We start from the raw sequence: 18501 nt of genomic DNA on the forward strand, positions 1-18501 counted from the left end.
ACCCAAGCAGCCCCAGGCCCCGCTCCTGCACATCACCAGTGCCACCCACTGCCATGACACGGGGCAGTCCTAGAGGCTGTCACCAATGGTGGCACCTCCCAGGCCCACCAGCCCATCCCAGCCCTCCTCGGGCTCCCCAAAGGCACCACCCGAGAAGGGGCAAAATGTCCCCACGAGCTCGAGACACGAAGGACAGCTGCTCCCAAGTGACAAATAAATAGCAGGTTTGCTGGAAGAAAGCCCTTTGCCATCCAAGGCCCATCGCCCCAGTGCTGCAGGGAGCCTCGTCGCAAGATCAGTCTAATTATCATCCTTTTTAATGAGATTTCTTTTAAAACTAGGAACAGTGGGGACGGGGCTTGCCCGCTGCCCTGCCGGTTGATCACAGCGTGGGGTTGTTCCTATGTACAAGCGGAGGAGAGGTCCCCTCGGAGAAGAGTTCCCAGCTGCTCTCGGAGACGTGCCGATGGAGGTGGCCCCTAGTTCTGGTGCCGCTTCATGTGGAGGGCCAGGTGGTCGGAGCGGGAGAAGCACCGGCCGCAGGCCATGCACTTGAAGGGTTTGGCGCCCGTGTGCTTGCGGTAGTGCCGGGTCAGCTCGTCAGAGCGGGCGAAGCGCCAGTCGCAGCCTTCCCAGGTGCACTTGTAGGGCTTCTCACCTGCGGGGAAGAGACACGGGTCACCGGGCGACCCTGGGGGACACCGCAGCCACCCACCCACCCTGCGCCCATCCCCTGCCCCACGCTGGTGCTCTGCACTACCAAGGGGCACTGCCACAGGAGGCCCTCTTGTATAACAGCATTTTGGCATAGAAATCTCCCAGAGCTCTATTTTTTTTTTCTTTTTTTTTTTTTTTTCAGCCTGCAAAGCCCTACATGGGCTCTTTTCACCACTGATAAAGCATCAGGACGCATCAGGAGGAAGAAGGGGCTCCCCGGAGCCTCACATCCCCGCAGCCGCCTCCCTGCCCTGAGGCAGCTGGCTGCAGGCAGGACCTTGTGTTTGCACGCCATCGTCATGATGTGGTTGATGTCATGCCTCCTCCCCGCACACCTATTCCCCAGTCGAACAAAATCAATGGAATTGTGCAACCCCTCCGCCAGCTGGGAACCGGGCTGGAGAAGCCCGTGCCCGCCTGCAGCTCCCAGCCGCCGCGCTGAACCCTGGCTGCGGCCCTCTCCCTGCCTGGGTGTGGTGCTCTCAAATATTAGCCCTCGCTCTTAACAGCCTGAACAAGCAGGCAGAGTTCAGGGAATGTGCTGACTTTCCCGACCTCAAATATTTACCGTTTCATCGGCCAATTGCTGAGCGCACCATCGCGGCATGAAGGCACGTACGCACGCAGCATGCATGCACCGGCATGTGCGCGGTGCTCCGGCACGCTCGCTGCTGAGCGGCCGTTCCTGCCCCCGCCCCGCTGCCAGACAGGCTGCGGATTTGGCCGGGAAACAGAAAACACACGGCCAGGGCAAGAGCAGCGGCATCCGGCACGCACCGGAGGAAATACTGCAGGGTCGGAAGTGCAGCCGCGGACCTGGAGGAGATGGGGCACCGAGACTGCGTCCCTCTCCCTAAAATGCTGTGTGCCGTGGAGCAAAAAGCCCTGTGGTTTTATGCCGGGGGGGTAAATGCAGTGCTTGCAGTTGTATCTGGCAGGCTGGGGGGCCAGGGGGATGCTAAGGCGAAGGTGGGATTTGCTCTGTGCAGCCACATTGTCCCAGCCAGGTGACCCGGCTGGGTCAGTCCCACCAAGGCCCTTTAGCTTCAAACAATAACAGGTTGAGCTCCAGGACGGAGGGAAAATGCTTTCCATTGTCCCGCGAGCTGGCTCCATCTCCCAGGACAGCACGGCAGGGCAAGCTCAAACAAAGGGCCCAGGCTGGCATTCCCAGCCCCAGGGGGCGGGGAGCCGCCGGGTTATATATTTAATCTCACAATGGCACCCAGGAAATGAATGGTGTCTCCAGGAGGTGAATACAGCCCAGCCCACAGCAACGGGCAAACCGCAAGCAGAGACCTGGCCGAGGCCGAGCTCGGGTCCCGTGGGCACCCTGATCCCCTCCTGGCCGGGAGCCCGGTGGGCAGCAAGAGGCAGGATGGGTGCCAGCCGCGTTTGAGGTCTCGCAGTCAAAAACAGAACAGGAGACCCCAAAAACAGAACACAGCCCCCCCAAGCTCCCCAGTGCCACCCTTGAGGTTGTGCAGATGGGAACCCAAAGCTTTTGGCCCCACCACCAGCAGCAGCAGCTGTCCGGGCTGCTCAGGTCCCCCCCCTCTTGCAGCAGGTGAGCTGCAAGAAGGCAACCACGCTCGGGTTTCCAGCCGCGTTACTGGGAAACACGGACAAACAACTGCACTTTATTGGGTTCAAAAAGCGCCCAAGTTTGCATGGATACAGCTTTACAGCAAGGCTTGCAGGGACAGCATGTGTCTCCTACGGGCCGTGTCCCCAAGCCGTGCTCTGAGTGGAAGGGAAAAAGAAATCTTAGCGGCCCCGAGCGCTGATCGACGTTGTGACAAAGGCTTATCGCCACCGGCTCTCGGCGCCGGGACAATGTCCTTCCTGCGCCTTGCTGCCACCCCTTCCGTGTCGTTCCCTGCCCAGAGAAATATTGTGCCTCGTGCACAAAGCAAACCTCCTGGCTGGCTCGTTGGAAGGGCTGATAAGGGGGAGCCAAGCGCAAGAGCTGATTCCCAGCCTCAGGATGGGTTTTGTTCGTTGTTCATAAAAAAGAAAAGTGAACTCTGGGCCAGCTTAATTGCTTTCAGTAAAGATCAGCCCTCCTATAAAAGAGATTTATGAGGGCACTGATGGTTCCTGGACTACCTGGGGATCTGATAAAGTTTCAGGTATAATAAATGCCTTAATGAGGAGACCTGTGCTTGAATGCACAAGTGAGCTGGGTCTACTCCGGGCCAGTTGGCTGCGGTGGGAGTGCTGGGGCACCAGTCCTCTCCTCCCCACGGCACCCTCGCCCCGCAGCTGCTCTCTGCCTGCATTCAGCAGCTGCCCGCAGGACAGACGAGCTCACCACGAGCCCAAGAAGTCCAACTGGGGAGCCACGGGGACGCTGGACACCTCCTCAGAGGTTGTAGATTTGCACCACGTGCCAATTTTTCTGCCAGCTAGGCGGGATCGGACCTGGCGAGGATTTGGGAGATCTGGAAGGAAGATCCTTCAGACTGCAGGTGGCGGAGGCTTGAAGACACCTCCTCCTCCTGGCCCCCTGGGAGAGTCCCCTGGGGATCTCCTAAATCCTAGACCACCCCTCCAGAAGGCAGGCAAACCGTGTAGAGTTGCCAGAGGCTGTGCACCCCTGAGAGCCACCCAGCGCGGGGCTGGCAGGGTTTGCTGGTGACTTGGTGCCCTTACCTGTGTGAGTCCTTTGGTGCGCCTTCAGGTGGGAGCTCTTGGTATAAACCTTTGTGCAACCTGCGAAAACAGCAAAAACACGGCTTCTCTGTGAAAAAGGGGCCCTTGCTGCAACAAACCTACATCTTGGGTGTTTGAGGTCAGGGACACAGCGGGCCTGAAAAGCACAGCGGGTAAATAGGATGCAAATAAGCCCGGCCACCCCTGTTCTGTTTCAGCAGTATCTAAAGAGCGTTTGTTCTCCAAGACAGACAGACAGATGTTATTCTCCAAGACAGATGAGGGGCAAGATGGACCCCGGCCGGTGGGAAACGTTTCAGATCAGCAACAATTTTAACCAGGGAAAGGCTCTCAGCAGAAACACTGTGATTTTAGCAAAACTTTCGGCAACAGGCACTGCCGAATGAATGGCTGTCAGTTCACGTCTAGAAAAACTCCTCGTGCTGCCTTTATGGCCCTGCTTCATTTGGTTTTGACATGTATATTAAAACACGAATTTGAATGTTTATGACCTTTGTGAGCAACCCGGCCATATTTTTTTCCCCTTTTCCACGCTGTCTAACGAAGCCTCTCGCTACCTCCCCACCCACTTGCAAAGCACTGTTTATTTTCCCGGCGCTGGCATTGCTTACCAGCGCAACCCCAAGTGTGCAGATGCTGTTTGCCATCCCGGGGTGCCCACAGGTGTCAGACCAGCAGCGTCCCTCACTGCTGGACTGTGCAGACACTAAGAGCAGTCCCCATCCCAAGGGAGATGGCCCCAGGCCTGAAAAGGGCTGGACCCTTAACAAAGCTGTATTCCTCAGAGGGTTTTAGTGAAGGCCCCCAGCAATGCACCAAATACCTCCTTCCACCAGCTTAATCAGCTTTGGGTCCAACCTCCCAGGTGCCAGCAGAGCTCTCAGCAGCCTACACCCCTTGTGACGGCTGCTCACAAAGACTTGGTGGCACGGCAGTGCCCATCTGTGGGCTCCTGGTGGGAGCTGAGTTACGTCCCGCTGGTGGAGGTGGGCAAAAAGGACCTGGCACAAGCCCACGCCACGCCTGATCCTGCAGCCAGAGCCACTCTGTCACAGCTTCCCAGCAGGACACAAGTGCAACTCCTGGCCAGGTCCCCCAGCTCCCCATCAGTGGGGATGCATGAAAGCCACCACCTCCTCCCAGGGGCCGTGCTCCCAGCCATGAGAACCAACGCTGACCAATGCTCCCAGTTCTGGCAGTCCCCTGTACTGGGATGGGCTGTCCCAGGTTCCTTGCGGCCCGCAGCCCCACTGGCCAGGCAGGAGGGCAAACAGCCAGCCCGTGCAGAGGAAAACCCACCTGGATGTGACTCTCCTTGCTCTGCCCCTTCTCAGCTCACAGCCTCTAAGAAAAGCTAAGGCCAACATGCTGAACACTCACGAGAGGGAATATCTTTTTTTTTTTTCCTTTTTGCTTATTTCTTTTGCCATGGCGCAGTCCGTGGACGTCGCTGACACAGGACTTGCTGGCAACAGGGGCTTCAGAAGGCTAAAGCCAACTTCTGCCTTTCCAGTCCTGCCAGTTTGCACCTTTGGCTGCATGGAAGCAGGGCTAAAACGGGCCCAGCTCTACACAGGAGTAAAGCAGGCTAGTGCCTTGAGCTGAGCACGCGTAAGCCCAAGGACTCCTGGACACGGTGAAGAAGCCTGGAGAGCACCTAGAGCCACGGAGAAGGCAGAGCAGAGCATGGCTGAGTTTCATTTCCCTGTGAGCATGCAGAGAAGTGCCGGGGCCACCGCTTGGAGGCCCGGAGCAAGGCTTTGCAAACAGCCTGCTGCCGGTGTGAACTCAGCTTCCTCCTGCCGCTTCCTCGCTCAGAGCACACCGCTACGAGCTGCTTTCCCTGCCACCAGCCCTGCCTGCCTTCCCCTCCATCCAGACACCTCGGTGGGAAGGCTTAGGAGCAGCCCTCTACAACAGCCACCAGCAGAAGGTAGACAATTCAGCACAAGCTGTTAGCCACAAAAACGTGGATGCAGCTTCCAGCTCAAAGCCCCTAACCCGCAGGTCTCCACACCAACTGGATGTGGTCCCTGAAGGCACTGAGGAGCACGACCCCCTTCTCTTTGGCCAAAAAAAAGAGAACTGGGGCTCCATGGAGAGACCAAGAAGGCTGCTTATGGAAATCAGTAGATGGTTTGCCAACCCTCATGGGAAAGCAGACAGACTTGCAGCATGGTTTCACCCATGGAGAGCACGTGGCTGAGCACACCAGCCTACTGAGGCAGCAGGTGCCTGATCCACAGCCTCCCTGCGCCAAGAAGGGACCCCAACACCAAGCCAGCACTGTGAACATACCTGGGTAATCGCAGTGGTGGATCCTCCTTTTCTCCAGCTCAGGGTTGTTGCGTCTGTTGTATTTGGGGGGCTGCATGACAATGTGCCCTTGGGAGAGGGTCCCAAGGCTGTTGGGGACTGGGGGGACCTGGGATGACTGGACCAGCTTCAGTCCAAAAGTGGCTTCATAGGATGGTGGGGGAGAGATGGTGTTGATGAGCTCTGGTTGATTTTCTGGGCTGCCGGGCTGCGAGTTGGGGGGCGAAGGGGGCAGGTTCACCCCTGGCACGGGGTAGAACTGCCCTGAGATGTTGAAGTTTCCCTGTCCTTGGGAGACATGTGGGTACTGCTTAACTGGCCCTCCTGGCTGGACAGGTCTGTGGAGCACACTGGACATGGCGTTACCTGTGGACATGGTGACACCGCTGAGACTGTTGATGGCTGTGGTGCTGTTGGAGGAGGGTGTCAGTGGGGTAAGGTCAGCGGTGCCATTGCCAAGAGGCATCTGGTAAAGCTGGGCTTGCTGCGGGCTGCTGGACAGCGGCATCTCAGAGGGCATCTCCTGCTTGATGAAGATGTTGTTGACTGCCACGGACTGGGGCATGCTGAAGACGCTGGTGAAGTCAGGCAGGGTCTGCGTGGAGCCCGCGGTGGAAGAGCAGGGCTGGGCGAAGCTGGTGCCGGGCTCCGTCTTAATCTGCGGGAAGGGGGTCATGGGCTTGGGGGACCGGTAAAGTCCAGTGCGCAAGTGCGTGGTGTCGGGCAGGATCACGTTGATGTTCACGCTGTACGGCGTGGAACTGGGCTTCTCGCTTGAGAAGAACTCATCCACCACTGAGGCGCTCTCCCGGCGGTATTTCTTGTCTGGCATCATGGGGATGGGAGGCACCTGGCTGGAGAGGTACTTATCCATTTCGGATCGTCCCTGCGGAGGGAAATACAGAGAAGAGAAATTGTGAGGGGCTGTTTGACATGGTGGTGATGGGAGCTGAACACTCAGCAAGAGCTTTAGCTAGAGGGGAACCGGGAGAGAAGCAAGAACAGCCCATGAGTCAGGCACTTGCAATCAGGCTTGGGTGCCTGACTCAGCCGCAGGCTCCCCGGGGTGAGTCACCCTGTCCTCTGTCCCACCACCCTCCGACCTACCTGCAGTGCTACCAAAGGCCGAGCCAGGATGCAGTTAAGAGAGAAGTTCAGCCTGATAACGAAAAGCCAGGCTTTTGCACAGTGTTTTGTCCACACTAACAAGGGCATCTAGCACCGTGCAGGGGATGAAATCAGGAGCTCTGCTCCCGTCGGCATCACATTTGGACACACTGGGAGCAGCCCACCTTAGACATGCTGGCTCTGGCCTGCTTTAAACCCAGCGTGTACTGCATCTTACTCTAGGACTAAAATGGACAGTATTGAGAAAATTAATTGAGAAAATTAATTGAGAGTAATTTGGGCTACAGGCCTAGAAACATAAGCGATGCTGGCACTAACTCCACGGACTGTGAGCCTAAAACTGAAACTGCCAGGCATGCCCTCACTGCCTCGTCTTGGTAAAGTGATTCAGCCCTCACCCAACCTTTGGCTGAGCTCTGCAGGTCTGGTTCTCCAGGCTAACAGGACCTCCAGCTCAGACAGTCACTGCTTGTCAGGGTTCATGCCTGATGCGGCATCCGACTGGATCCAGGCCCGATAATTCAGCAACCTGATGGGGCAATCCGCTAGGAAACTCATCCCCTGGCATCTGATGACTCAAGTTCTGCTCTTTGTGGTTAAAGACACCAGCGCTAATGCTCCTCTATAAAGCTACAGCCTTTAATTATGTGGTTATCCCTGTGTCAAGCTCATTGCAAAGCTCTCGTAGGCTCATTCATATGTAGAGGAGCTGGCAAAACTACCACGCTTCCCTGGCAGAGCCTACAGCTCACTTCGGGAGCGCAGGATGCTTCTTCGCCCCACACCCAGCACACTTGAGCCGAGGGCTGTGCGGCTCTGAACTATGCCACCGGGCCAAAGTCATCCCTGCTGCAAGTTCATTGCTTTTATCAAAGCTGGACAGGATCCAAGTTACTTTCCTCGCCCTTTCCAGCGAAACGCATCACCTGTGCTTCCAGTGAATTCAAAGAGCCTTTGCACCTCTGCAAGCCACACTGGCACTGCGTGGGTAAGCTGGCTGCCATCCAAACACGGGCACATGCCACCAGTGCTCCCTAATCCTCACGGGCAGAAAAGCAGCGCCCAGGTCTCCTGCAACACCCAAGTCTCCTGCAACATCCACCCCTGCTGCGGTAAGGGCACCCAGGCTCAGCAGCAAGCGGGAGAGGAAAGCCAGAGACCCTCCTCACCACCAAAAACCTGGCTCCCTCTGCTCCCCCCTGCAGCACCCAGCTGGGAGAACCGGGCCACGAGCTGGGAGCAGGGCGCTGGGTGCCGCGGCGCTGAGCCGTGCGCCCACCCTGGCACCTCACCGTACCCCTGGGGTGGGACCGGAGGCTCCGGATGCCGCGCATACCTGAGCGATGAAACGGCCCCACTTGCCGGGGGGGAGCGGGGCAGGGGGGAAGGCGCTGGATGCCTTTTACTTCTGAGCTTCCCTTATCTCTGGCATTTGAGTTTCTCACCTTCAGTTCCCAGGAAGGTCTCCCCCCCACACTCCAGCGGGTCTTTATGCGGCAGGTGGCCAAGCAGGTTATTCAGGGGAGAAAAAGGGCTCTAAGTTTAGATCCCAACCTGCACCCAGAGCCCCAGAGCCCATCCATCCGTCCACCTCCTGCACTGCTTGCCCCTGCCCGCTGTCTCCCAGCCCTCTCTCCTCGCCCCTACCTGCAGATCAAAGTCTCCTTCCTGCCACTCCATGGAGCCTGAGAAATCCATTTCTGATCCTGAGCAGCCCCAGAGTCCTGGGGAAAGGGGGGTGCTAAGGGGCAGCTGGTCAGGAAAGCAAAGTGAAGGGCTTTGATGGGACAGAGCAGGGTGCCAGGATTGTCCTCGGCTGCAGAACCACTGCGGGGACCCTGCAGGCGAAGGCCCCACCCTGCTGGAATCCAGACGGTCACTATGGTGCTGGTGATGTTCCAGCTCCCACACCAACCCAGGGATGTCCTCGGAAGAGCCGCTCGGTTTGTTTGTGGCCCAGAAACACCCAGCAACCCTAGGCAGTTCTTCGCTTGCTGGGCGCTGAGCAAATACCCAACACCAAGTCGTTCTCCCAAGCACCTCCCACCCAACACTTCACCCAAAAACAACCCTTCAGTCCGCAGCTGGCACAATAGCTGGGCTGACTACGTGCTGGGCTGCCTTCCTGACGTGCCTGGGTGGCCTGGGTGGGATCCAACTCACGCGTCCCAAACACAGGTGTCTCTATCTGGCTGTCGCTTACGGCTCCTTTCACAGCGGGTGGCAATACAGACCACACGGGCATGCAAGCCGTGGAGGAGATACCTTCATGTGGAGGAGATATCCACACACGGAGGAGATTACCCACACGTGGAGGAGATACCCACATAGGTGCCCAGCTGGCTAGCACAGATAGAGACACCGTGAGCACAAGGAACGCGCCCCTGCCAGTGGGGGTGCTCAGTGAAGGAGTGGAGGTGCTACCACGTCCTCACCACCACGTCCTCACCACCCCGTCCCCACCCCCCCGTCCTCCCCCCCCCCCCCGGGGGGGGGGGCCGCTGGATGGGATGGGACGATGGGGGGGGGATCTCTTACAGGTACCTCTCATGAACAGGGGCAGAAACAAGCGGAGGGAGGAAGGAGAAAAGTTCTTCACCTCGAGAATGAGCGGCATCCGCTGTTCCATCCTCATGGGGTGCAGCTGTGGAACAGACAGGGCTGGGTTAGTGGGAAGGTTCCCCTGAAGCCAGGCCACCTCCCGCACCCCACAAGCCTCTTCTACCCCCACCGGCCCCTCCTGGCAACCCCAGGACATGGGTTTTGGAGGCTGCTGGAGGAACAGCCAGGTGTGCAGGGACACTGAGTAGAAACCCACGCCCCAAGCTGTCCTCTCCAGCACCCCGTTTCCATTGGGGTTTCATCAGCGATTCTCCTCGGAGGTTAGCCAGGGCTGGGGAGCCACACGGAGCAGCCAGCGTTGGAGAACCTCCATTTTGAGGTGGGAACGCAGCCATGGCATCACCCTCCCTCTGTTCACCAACACGGACGTTTTTTTGGCTTTCTTTCCTGCTCAACACCACGGGCAGGGGGAGGAGGGGCAGAGCAGGGGGGGTGAGCAGGCCTGGGGCCCCGCTCGCACAGCCAGCCTCCGTCTTTACCTCTTAATCCCTGCCGAGGGGTGGGGAGGGCCCTGCTGCCACCACTCGGAGAGGACAGCCCTGAGGAGGAGTGTGGGCAGCAGCTCGGCTTGGCTGCAAGTGGTGTTGAACACGGAGCGTCATGGCAGGAAGAGTTGAGGGACACAGAGCCTTCCAGGAGAGGCTCTGGGGCATGGCACCAGCTGGGTGAAGCCCTCAGCCTGGCACCACTGCCAGGATCCTACAGACTGAGCTCCTAAAGCTTCATCGCACCCCAGGATCATTCGCACACTGTTCGGGCAGAGCAGCAAGGGGTGGAAACCAGCCCAGGCTTCCTTCTTTCCCACAGCAAACCAACCCAATAGACTTAGCTTTCCCATTTCTGGAGTGTGTGTCTTCTTGGATTTGCATCTAAATGGAGGATGTTCCTGGCGAGGTTATGATAAAAAGAGCCACATGGCCTTGAGAGGATAGGTGCTGAAAGGGGTAAGAACACGGGAGCTGCTGGCCCCACATGCTGTGGGGAAGCACGAGGAGATGGTTCAGTGTGAAGTCTGGGTCAGAGCTATAAGGGCTCCAGGGATTTGTGTCCTGTCACCCCCATCATCTGCAAGGAACAGCTTCAGAAACACCTGCGTGGTTCAGCCACGCTCCCTCACAGGTAATGCTTGAGCCTGCAGGTGGTGGCCCAGCTGCTGCAGCCACCCCATCTTGGGGTCAACCGAGCCAAGAAACCAACACACACACCCTGCAGAAACACAGCAGCAGAAGCACAAAGGAAGCATCCGAGGTTAAAGCAGGCCAGGCTGGGAGGAAATCCTGCAGAGGCCAAGCCTCTGAGCTCCTCGGCCACCCTGGAGCAGGTCCTGGTGGCAGGCTGTGGCCCTGCCCAGGGCGGCCCTTGAGAGGGCAGCTGAGGACACTAGGGTGGCTCACATGAGGCAGGGGTGACCAGGAATGCTCAGCCTGTCCCTGCCTCCCCATCTGCCAGGCACGGGCAGGGAATTAAACGTTTTCTTGCCTTTTTGAGGAGGACTGAACCAACCACATAGCCTCAGTGCCCAGGTCTTCTCATTACTGCCAGAGCCACCCCCGCTGCAGCTCTGTGGAGGAAGACTCCGAGGCCTTGCAGCTGAAGGACCAGCAGCTCTTTGGTGGGTTCAGTGGCCCAGTTTCTCCTATAGGCATTAATTAGCAATGCCATCACTGCAAAACGCAGACGAGGATGAGAAGGGCATGCCCCAGGCTCCACCAACTGCATCAACAGCGGTGCCAGGAACCATAAAGGAGTCATGGGTCACTGGCTGGGGCAAAATGTGAGCCAAGGGGAAACACAGCCAAAGCAGACATCAACGAAACCTCCGTGCTTTAGAGACGTCTCCTCCAAACTGGAATTTTTGTTTTGACCAGCAAGGGAAAGTCAATAAGAATACCTTACAGAGCAAAAAAAGACCCGAATTCCCCTCAGGGTCACAGTATCTATTTCTGACTGCATAGCAGGGTCTTCTCAACCTGCCAGAGGAAAAAAAGAGAAAAAAAAAAAAAAAATCCAAGCTGGCAAAGGAAAGGATTCTCCACTGTTTTTCTCTCCCCCGAGTAGATGCTCCCATGGCCAGCAGGCTCTGACCCGAGTCCTGCTCTGCCAGCCTCCAGCTTCCAAACACCCCGCAGGAGCCTCCTGCCTTGGAGGCCTTCATCACCCCTCATCCAGATCTCACCAAGGCCGAGGAACTACTGGGGCATCGATCAACACACACGGAGTCCCAGACAAACATCTTTCTGCAGGACACACAAAAAATGGGTGCTGGAGCCAACCAGGCCATTTCGGCAGCGATTGACCAGGGGCATCGTTAGAGGAGCGCGAGGCGCAGCCGGCCGCCGAGGCAGGAGGCGGGCCGTGTCATTCCCATGATTAAACGCTTTCTAATCTGAAGTTGATAAATAACAAACCGCCATAGAAACATCAAATGTTGTCACCACGGGGGAACAGGGAGAGAAATCAATGTTTGCTAAACAGGCGACGAGCTCGTGAAGTTGGCAGAGGGAGCAGCGGGGGGGGGGGAGGGAGGGGCAAGGAAGGAGTTTCTTCATTTCTTGGCAGCCTCCAGCCCTCCTGGCCCCAGACCCCTGCTGCTCTGCCAAGTGGGGGCACTGAGCCCCAAGCCCCCTCCCCAGCTTGGGGGGGACCTCCCGGAGCACAGGCACGCGTGGGACAAGGGCTGCGGTGTCTGGGCCGTGGGATTACACAGCACAGGCTCTTTCTCCTGCCTGCACCTGCATGAAACTCCAGCCTCCAAGGGAATCAGCAAACAATGGGGAGGATAATCATCAATCAAAAGCCACGGCAAGTACCTGGCAGTACCCCTTTAAAGGGACACGTTATAAATAGACTGTATTTATATACAGATTTGGTTCAATATCAGCATTTATTGTCTCCCTAGTTAAATATTGACCTGAGTAAATATTTGTTTCTCTGATCATTTGGTTTTGATATTGACCTCGATCGACGTTATTTTCTGTTTGTTCCTCAAGTCTTCTGGAACTCTCTGCAAAACGGGATTAGCAAAAAAAGCCCCGGGACTCTTCCTTTCAAGCACATGGGGCCAAATGTCTGGCTGCTGTAAACAGCCGGGCACGACTGCAGGCAGCACGGTGAGCCCTGGGCTTAGGCAGGTGGGTGCCACAGGTGGGCTCCTCTGCTTGCTCCATCTCAAAGAGGTGAGGAACGACTCCGAGAAGCTAGTGCTGCTCCTGATGCACTCGGTGCAATGGGGCAAGATTCATCTTCACTAGCTTGGGCCACCTGGAAAGCAAACATCTAAGCTGAAGTGTCTGTGCAAGCTCTCTCTGGAGCCCATGGAGAAGGCTGCCAGAGGTGCCCTACCCCACCAACTTCCCATCTCGAGGTTTTCATGTCTTCCCACTTGCAGGAGCACCTCCTAGAGCAGGACGAGTCACAGAGATACACCCTTTCTCCAGGTTCCCTCCAGGAGCTCATGGATGGTGCAGGAGCTGAGCCACACTGCTCTAGAGGGTTATTCCTGAGCTCTTTTCCGCTGCTGTGTTTGAACTACCCAAGTTGACTATCACTTCTTCTAATCAAGGGATTTCCTTGAGCCCAAGAGTCACCACTGAGGCAGATTTGGGCAGCTGGCTTCTGGCTGAGCCAGTAGGCAGCAATGCTTCCAGCAGGTTTGCCGACTCTGTTTACTATTCCTTTTCTCCGACAGCTGATAACAACCCACTGAAAGGCCATCTACCTCGGGCGTTTGTCACAGAAACCATGCCACCACAGCCAGCAATCCCAAAGGACAGAGAAAGCAGGACAAGCACCCCATCCATCTCCAAGATCAAGTGCCCAGAAGAGGAGCAGCCAGGTTCCAGCGGGGCCTTAAGAGAGCTAGCAGAAATAATGGACTGAAAAATAACCAGGACAGACCTTGGAGGCACGGAGCTTGGGGGAAGCTCTGGCCCGGTTGTACCATCTCCAGGCCCTGCTGGACACCACGACCACCTGGCCCACCTGCCCTGGGCTGGGCTGGGATGTCCCGTGTCAATATTAGAGTATCTCCAGGCTGGTTTCTCCTTTCCCAGACCTACCAAGCATAACCTCAGCACAGAATGAATGCCTGGACGGAGCCCAAAGGGCACGGGTGAGAAAGGGGGACAGTCCCTCTCCTCGTCCCTGTTGTGCCCTGGCAGGAGGACAGCTCTCTGGAAGTGTGCCTGCATGGGAGGGGAGGACATCCCCATAAGGCAGCCGTGTCTTTGTACACAGCTTTCTATTTCCAAAATGCTGTTGCTCAGTAGAGGCTGGGGCCAAGCCCGTCAAAGCCAAGTGGAGGTTCTCCATCAACCGAGGTGGGCACCCACAGCTGGAGGTGGGAGGCTGCGCTGGTTGGGCTTTGGTATGGATGCTTTTTCTGGAAAGATTAAATGATGCAGTGCGACCTCAGCTCCTGGAAGATCTGAAGGCTTGGAGCTATTTCAGTCTCAGCTAAAATGTGCAGGAGCTCAAATGCTCCCCAAGTTTACTTATGCACATAAGCAAAAGATGAATTTGGATAGCCGTGCTTTCCAGCGGCCACCCCCTGTTGCAGCCTCCGCCCCACTCCCTCCCCTCTGGATCTGACAGGATGGAGGATCTCAAATGTCACTGCTCCCCAGGATGACCCAGACCAATTTATCCACTGATTTCTAGCAATTGCATGGCCACAGGGCACTGGGCTTCTCCTTGAACTCTCCCATGGTTCCCGAACCAAGTGTGACATGGAAGAGGCTGTTAGAGCTCGCAGGGAGCTTCCCCCAGCTGGACTATGGGTGGGATTCATTCCACCTCACTCAAACCATCCAAAAGCTCACACTCATCAGCCAGCCTCTTCCAATCAGAAGAAAAGGTGCACATTCCCAGGCAGGGTCTGACAAAGGCAGAGTGAGTCATCTGCTGCTTGCTGGGACTTGCGAAGTCCTCCTGGCAGTCAGTACGCGATAAGACGGGCCAAAAAGCCAGTTTTTCCCAGTACAATGAGCAAGGCAGACCCAATACCCCATGCACGTCTGGGAGAAGCAAGGTCAGGTTTCATGCACGGACAAAAATCCCACCGTCCCGGCAGCCCTCAACTTCCTCGCCAAACCAGTTAGCGAAACAAAACAAAACAAACCCTAAGGCGTGTGAAAACATTGCGTTCGAGTGAGTAGGTCTGTGGGCCAACTTCTTTCTTCTGGGCTCGCACGGCACCCGGCGTGGTACAGGGCCAAGTAAATACTGCCAGACTCACTCCGTGGACTGAGAGGACACGGACTGCTGCCCCTTCCAGCGTGTATCCTGCCCTACAGATTTCCTAGCATCTGTGCTTCTTCCAGGAGGGTCCTTCCTCTACCCCACGAGAAGCAAGCCTCAAAGACTGTCCTTCAGACCCATTCCCTTGGAAAAAACCTCTCCTTCCACATCTTCTCTGTAGAGGAATGAACAGCCAGTTGCTCTAATTAAGGGACACTGATTAGGGAGGGTCCCAAAAGGACGACACAGGACCTCCGAAACACCAAACACTGGAAGCTGCTCCCAACAAAGCGTTCTGTTGTACAGTGCCAAGCGCTTCAACACTTGGAAAGGAGCAATGCCCAAAGTTTTCCTTTCGGTTTAACAAACTTGGGTCATTCCCACCTGTCAGAGAACGCCACCAAACCTCGCATCCCTTGCGAGGGTCTCCAGCGGAAAACATTCAACCACGGCTGGCTGCAGCTCCCCAGGCTAGCAAAGTGGAAGAGGATGATGTTGTACGGGTAAGGTTGATGCGATGGGCTGGGCTGGCAGGGGAGCAGGTTTCCCCATCTCCCTGCCCGCTCCGGGATGGCTCACACGTGTGAAGCAGTTGCCTTGGATGTGGCAGAGGTGCTAACGGATGGATAACTCTCTTCCTTCCTGCACGGGATAAGTACCTGCATTTCTGGAAGCTGAAGGACCTGACCTGACTGTACTGGGACTGATTTCTCACCGTTTTTTTTCTCCTCCTTGTATTGGAAATGCCACAAGGAGCAAGGAAGGTCATTAAATACGCTTTCACACTGGCAAATCCTGTCCTTGGTGGAAACTTGAAGGTCCCCCATCACGTTAAAAAAAAATAAAAAATAATTTTCAAAGAATTCTCCAAGCATTTCTGAGCATAATGAAAGATCCTTTGTTTGAGTTTCAATCTGAGCCTGGAAGGGGCTGAGCCTCTTTGATGTGGGAAACAGCCCATGGGTGTTGTTTTTTTTTTGGTTTTTTTTTTTGAGAGTTTTCATGCTAGCTCAAGTTCTGAGAACATCTGAATTGTAAACAGCGGTTATCCAATCCCCAAACAGCAGCGGTACCCTGTGACTCATGTAATTCACCAATGGAGCCCAAGAAAAGCAAATATTCTAATCAAGGGGCTCAGCTAACAAGACGGTGGTAAGTGCGATTATTTGCAGTGGATGGGTTAGATAAAGGAGCTCACTGGACCGGGGAACGGGAACAAAGTAGCGTAGGTAGCTGACCAAACAGGTTCGAGAGGGAAAACTTCACGGTGGATGATGCACCGGCCAAAAATGAGCTGCCCGAGACCTTCGTGAGTAATTCCAGCCGACGTGTGCTTCCCACAGCCCATTCAGGAAGAGCGATAAAGGGAAATCCGTTGCGTTTATTACGGAGCCGGAGTCCCCCGCTCGCTTCCTCCCTCGCATACCTGCCCTTCCAGCGGCCGCAGACCAGCAAACGCTCCCCTCGCTGACCCACAACCTCTCCCATGTGGGGCAACGGGGAACGAACGGGAAAGGGGGCAGCCCACCTGCGGCCCCCCACTCACCGCGTCCCCTCCTGCGGCCCTCCCGCAGAACAATCGCCCTTTGTACCACGTGGACAAAGCCATTGTGCTCCTGCGAGCTCAAAGTTCGGCCCCGACGCCCCGTCCCGCGCCTCGCCTGCCCGCCCGCGGGACGTCGGTGGGGTTGGGGGATCCGGCAAAACTAAAATCTGCAGGGGCACAGGGACAGGCCCGACCCCTCCAGGGACTCCATCTGGGTTCCCTGCGGCCCTGCAGACACCTGCCCGGCAGAGAGCCCAAAGACTTGCAAATCTGCAGGCTGGTCCTGGCAGCACCAGGCTCTAGCTGATCCCAAAGCAAAGGATCCAGCCCTGGTGGGATCCAGCCCCCAGCCAGAGACCCCGGGGCTCAGCTCCCAGTCTCTGCTCGTGCTGGGAGGGATCAAGTGATCCCACTCCTCCTTGCCCAGCCTCTAACTCAACATCCCTCTGCTGCCGATTCTTTTTCTGCCAGCACCCTTGGAAAGGGGATTCTGCACCCCTTTCAGCATGCGTGGACACCCCTGAGCCCTCCTGCCACGCCAGGAGGACAGCGGAGGGCTGAGCATCCCAGCGGCCACCCGAGAGGGAGCGGAGAGCCGCGACCTCACGCTGCCCAAAGGCACAGGTTACTGTCCCCCTGGGACCCACCTGGGCCCACAGCCCAGATCTGCCCAGCACGGGTGACAACGGGGTGGCCCTGGGGACACGGCAGCGGGACACCTCGCCCACCCGGAGGTCGAGGCCAGCCCGGAGGGACACCATCACCCCCCTGACAGCCACTGGCCTCCCGGGGGAGCTGCAGGGGGAATGTGTCCTTCTCCCCTGCGGTGCCTCCCTGGACGCGCCTTGGGTTCGGTTTCGTTTAATTTTCTTCTCCGTCTTCCTTCTGGCGTCAGCCTCTCGGGATTTAAAGGGGAAAATGCTGTTTTTGGTCAATCTGGCTCAAATCGGAAAAGGAAAAAAATCTTTTCTCTACCAAACTTTTCCTCTCCTTGTTTCTTTCTTTTTTTTTTTTTTTTTTTTTTTTTTTGTAAAGTTGGGGCAGAGCCACTAGGAAGGCAGAGAAAAGGGGAAAAACAAACAAACAAACAAACAGAAACAGGCGCAAACCCCACGAAGGCCTTACCTCCACCCAAATTAATAAAATTTTCAGCAGCACATAGCCATCAAACCCTCACAGCCGTGATCGAGCAGCGAGTTGTGCAGCTCCGAGGAGGCGAGCCTACACCAGAGACCGGTGGGACCACAGCCGGGTGGGCTCAAGGGGGCACTGGGCACCTCCACCCCACCTCAGGGGTCTCCCCTCCAAGGGACGCAGTGATCCCCCCAGCCCAACCAGCCACAGGTGGAGGGCAGGGGGGGACACGAGGTGTCCCCACAGGGTGGCCACGGGGACAGGAACCGCCCTCCTGCCACCTCGCGGGGCCCCGGTCCCAGCCGTGCTGGGGACGTGGGGCTGAGCACCAGCCCTCTCGCCCCGTTTCTCCTCGGGGGGGAAAGCGGCCGAGGCAGCAATGTCCCGGCTGATGGCCACCAAGCAGAGTGGCCTCGTGGTGGGCACCCAAAATCTGGGGTGTTATCCCCAGCCGCTGCAGGGGGAGGCCACAGGCTGGGGAACCTCGAAGCGGAAATCTCGTGCGGTGGAAATATAAATAATAATCAGGAAAAAAAAAGGAAATATCCCCCATTTTCTGCCATGCGCGGGAGCAATCCTGGTGCCCGTGGGTGGCATGGGGACGCTGGTGCCCCCTCCCCGGCTGCTCCCCCTGCTCCAAAGCTCCAAAACGGCGGCGCAGGGAAGGGAAGGAGAAAAATATGAAACCCAGCGCACCCCGGAGCAAGAGCCGTGGAGGGGAAAGGACGAGCAGACAAAGTGCCAAAAAGCGGGTGAAAAAGCAGAAATCAACCAAAGGAACAAACCATCACCATGAAACCAAAATAATAATAATAAATAGTGAAGGAGAATTCAACCCAAAGGCACGCAGAGACCGGCCTTGGGCTGGAGGCTTCAGCACCTGAGCGGGCAAAAGCTCCGCCGGCCTCCGCCTTACCTGCGCCAGGTCGGGAGGGTTGTCCAGGGCCCGGGCGGGCGGCTTGATGTCCTCGAAGACGGAGGCGTCCTCGCCGGGCTCCCCCGACATGGTGACGGGCTTGAGCGGGGTGAACGCCGAGGAGTCCTCGGGGAGCGGGGCGCGCAGCACCAGCCCGCTGCTCATCCCTCCGCGCACCCGCTGCGGGGGGACGGAGCTGGGGGGGGGG

General features: G+C 57.0%; 1 protein-coding gene across 2 annotated transcripts; it reads right to left on the reverse strand.

Annotated features, from left to right (window-relative positions):
- Nucleotides 1–299: 299 nt before the first annotated feature.
- On the reverse strand, nt 300–18492 carry LOC118166286 (Krueppel-like factor 5). 2 transcript variants are annotated; one of them, XM_035325072.1, is made up of 5 exons: nt 18294–18492; nt 9437–9481; nt 5692–6595; nt 3373–3432; nt 300–658 (listed from the first exon to the last, which is right to left on the reverse strand). In XM_035325072.1, exons 1-5 carry the CDS (start codon nt 18456–18458, stop codon nt 480–482), a joined length of 1353 nt encoding a protein of 450 aa, XP_035180963.1. In that variant the 5' UTR covers nt 18459–18492; the 3' UTR covers nt 300–479. The 2 variants fall into 2 exon arrangements, with proteins under 2 accessions (XP_035180963.1, XP_035180964.1); XM_035325073.1 differs by lacking the exon at nt 9437–9481.
- Nucleotides 18493–18501: the final 9 nt, after the last annotated feature.

The sequence above is a fragment of the Oxyura jamaicensis genome, chromosome 4, assembly GCF_011077185.1.
Source record: "Oxyura jamaicensis isolate SHBP4307 breed ruddy duck chromosome 4, BPBGC_Ojam_1.0, whole genome shotgun sequence".
Lineage (NCBI taxonomy): Eukaryota > Metazoa > Chordata > Aves > Anseriformes > Anatidae > Oxyura > Oxyura jamaicensis.

Coding starts and splice junctions, on each gene's coding strand:
- LOC118166286 (XM_035325072.1), bottom strand. CDS start 18,458: ATGAGCAGCGGGCTGGTGCTGCGCGCCCCGCTCCCCGAGGACTCCTCG. Junction 6,596..9,436: donor GGATGCCGCTCATTCTCGAG/GTGAAGAACTTT, acceptor TTCCCTCCGCAG/GGACGATCCGAAATGGATAA. Junction 3,433..5,691: donor CCACCACTGCGATTACCCAG/GTATGTTCACAG, acceptor CTGTTTTCGCAG/GTTGCACAAAGGTTTATACC.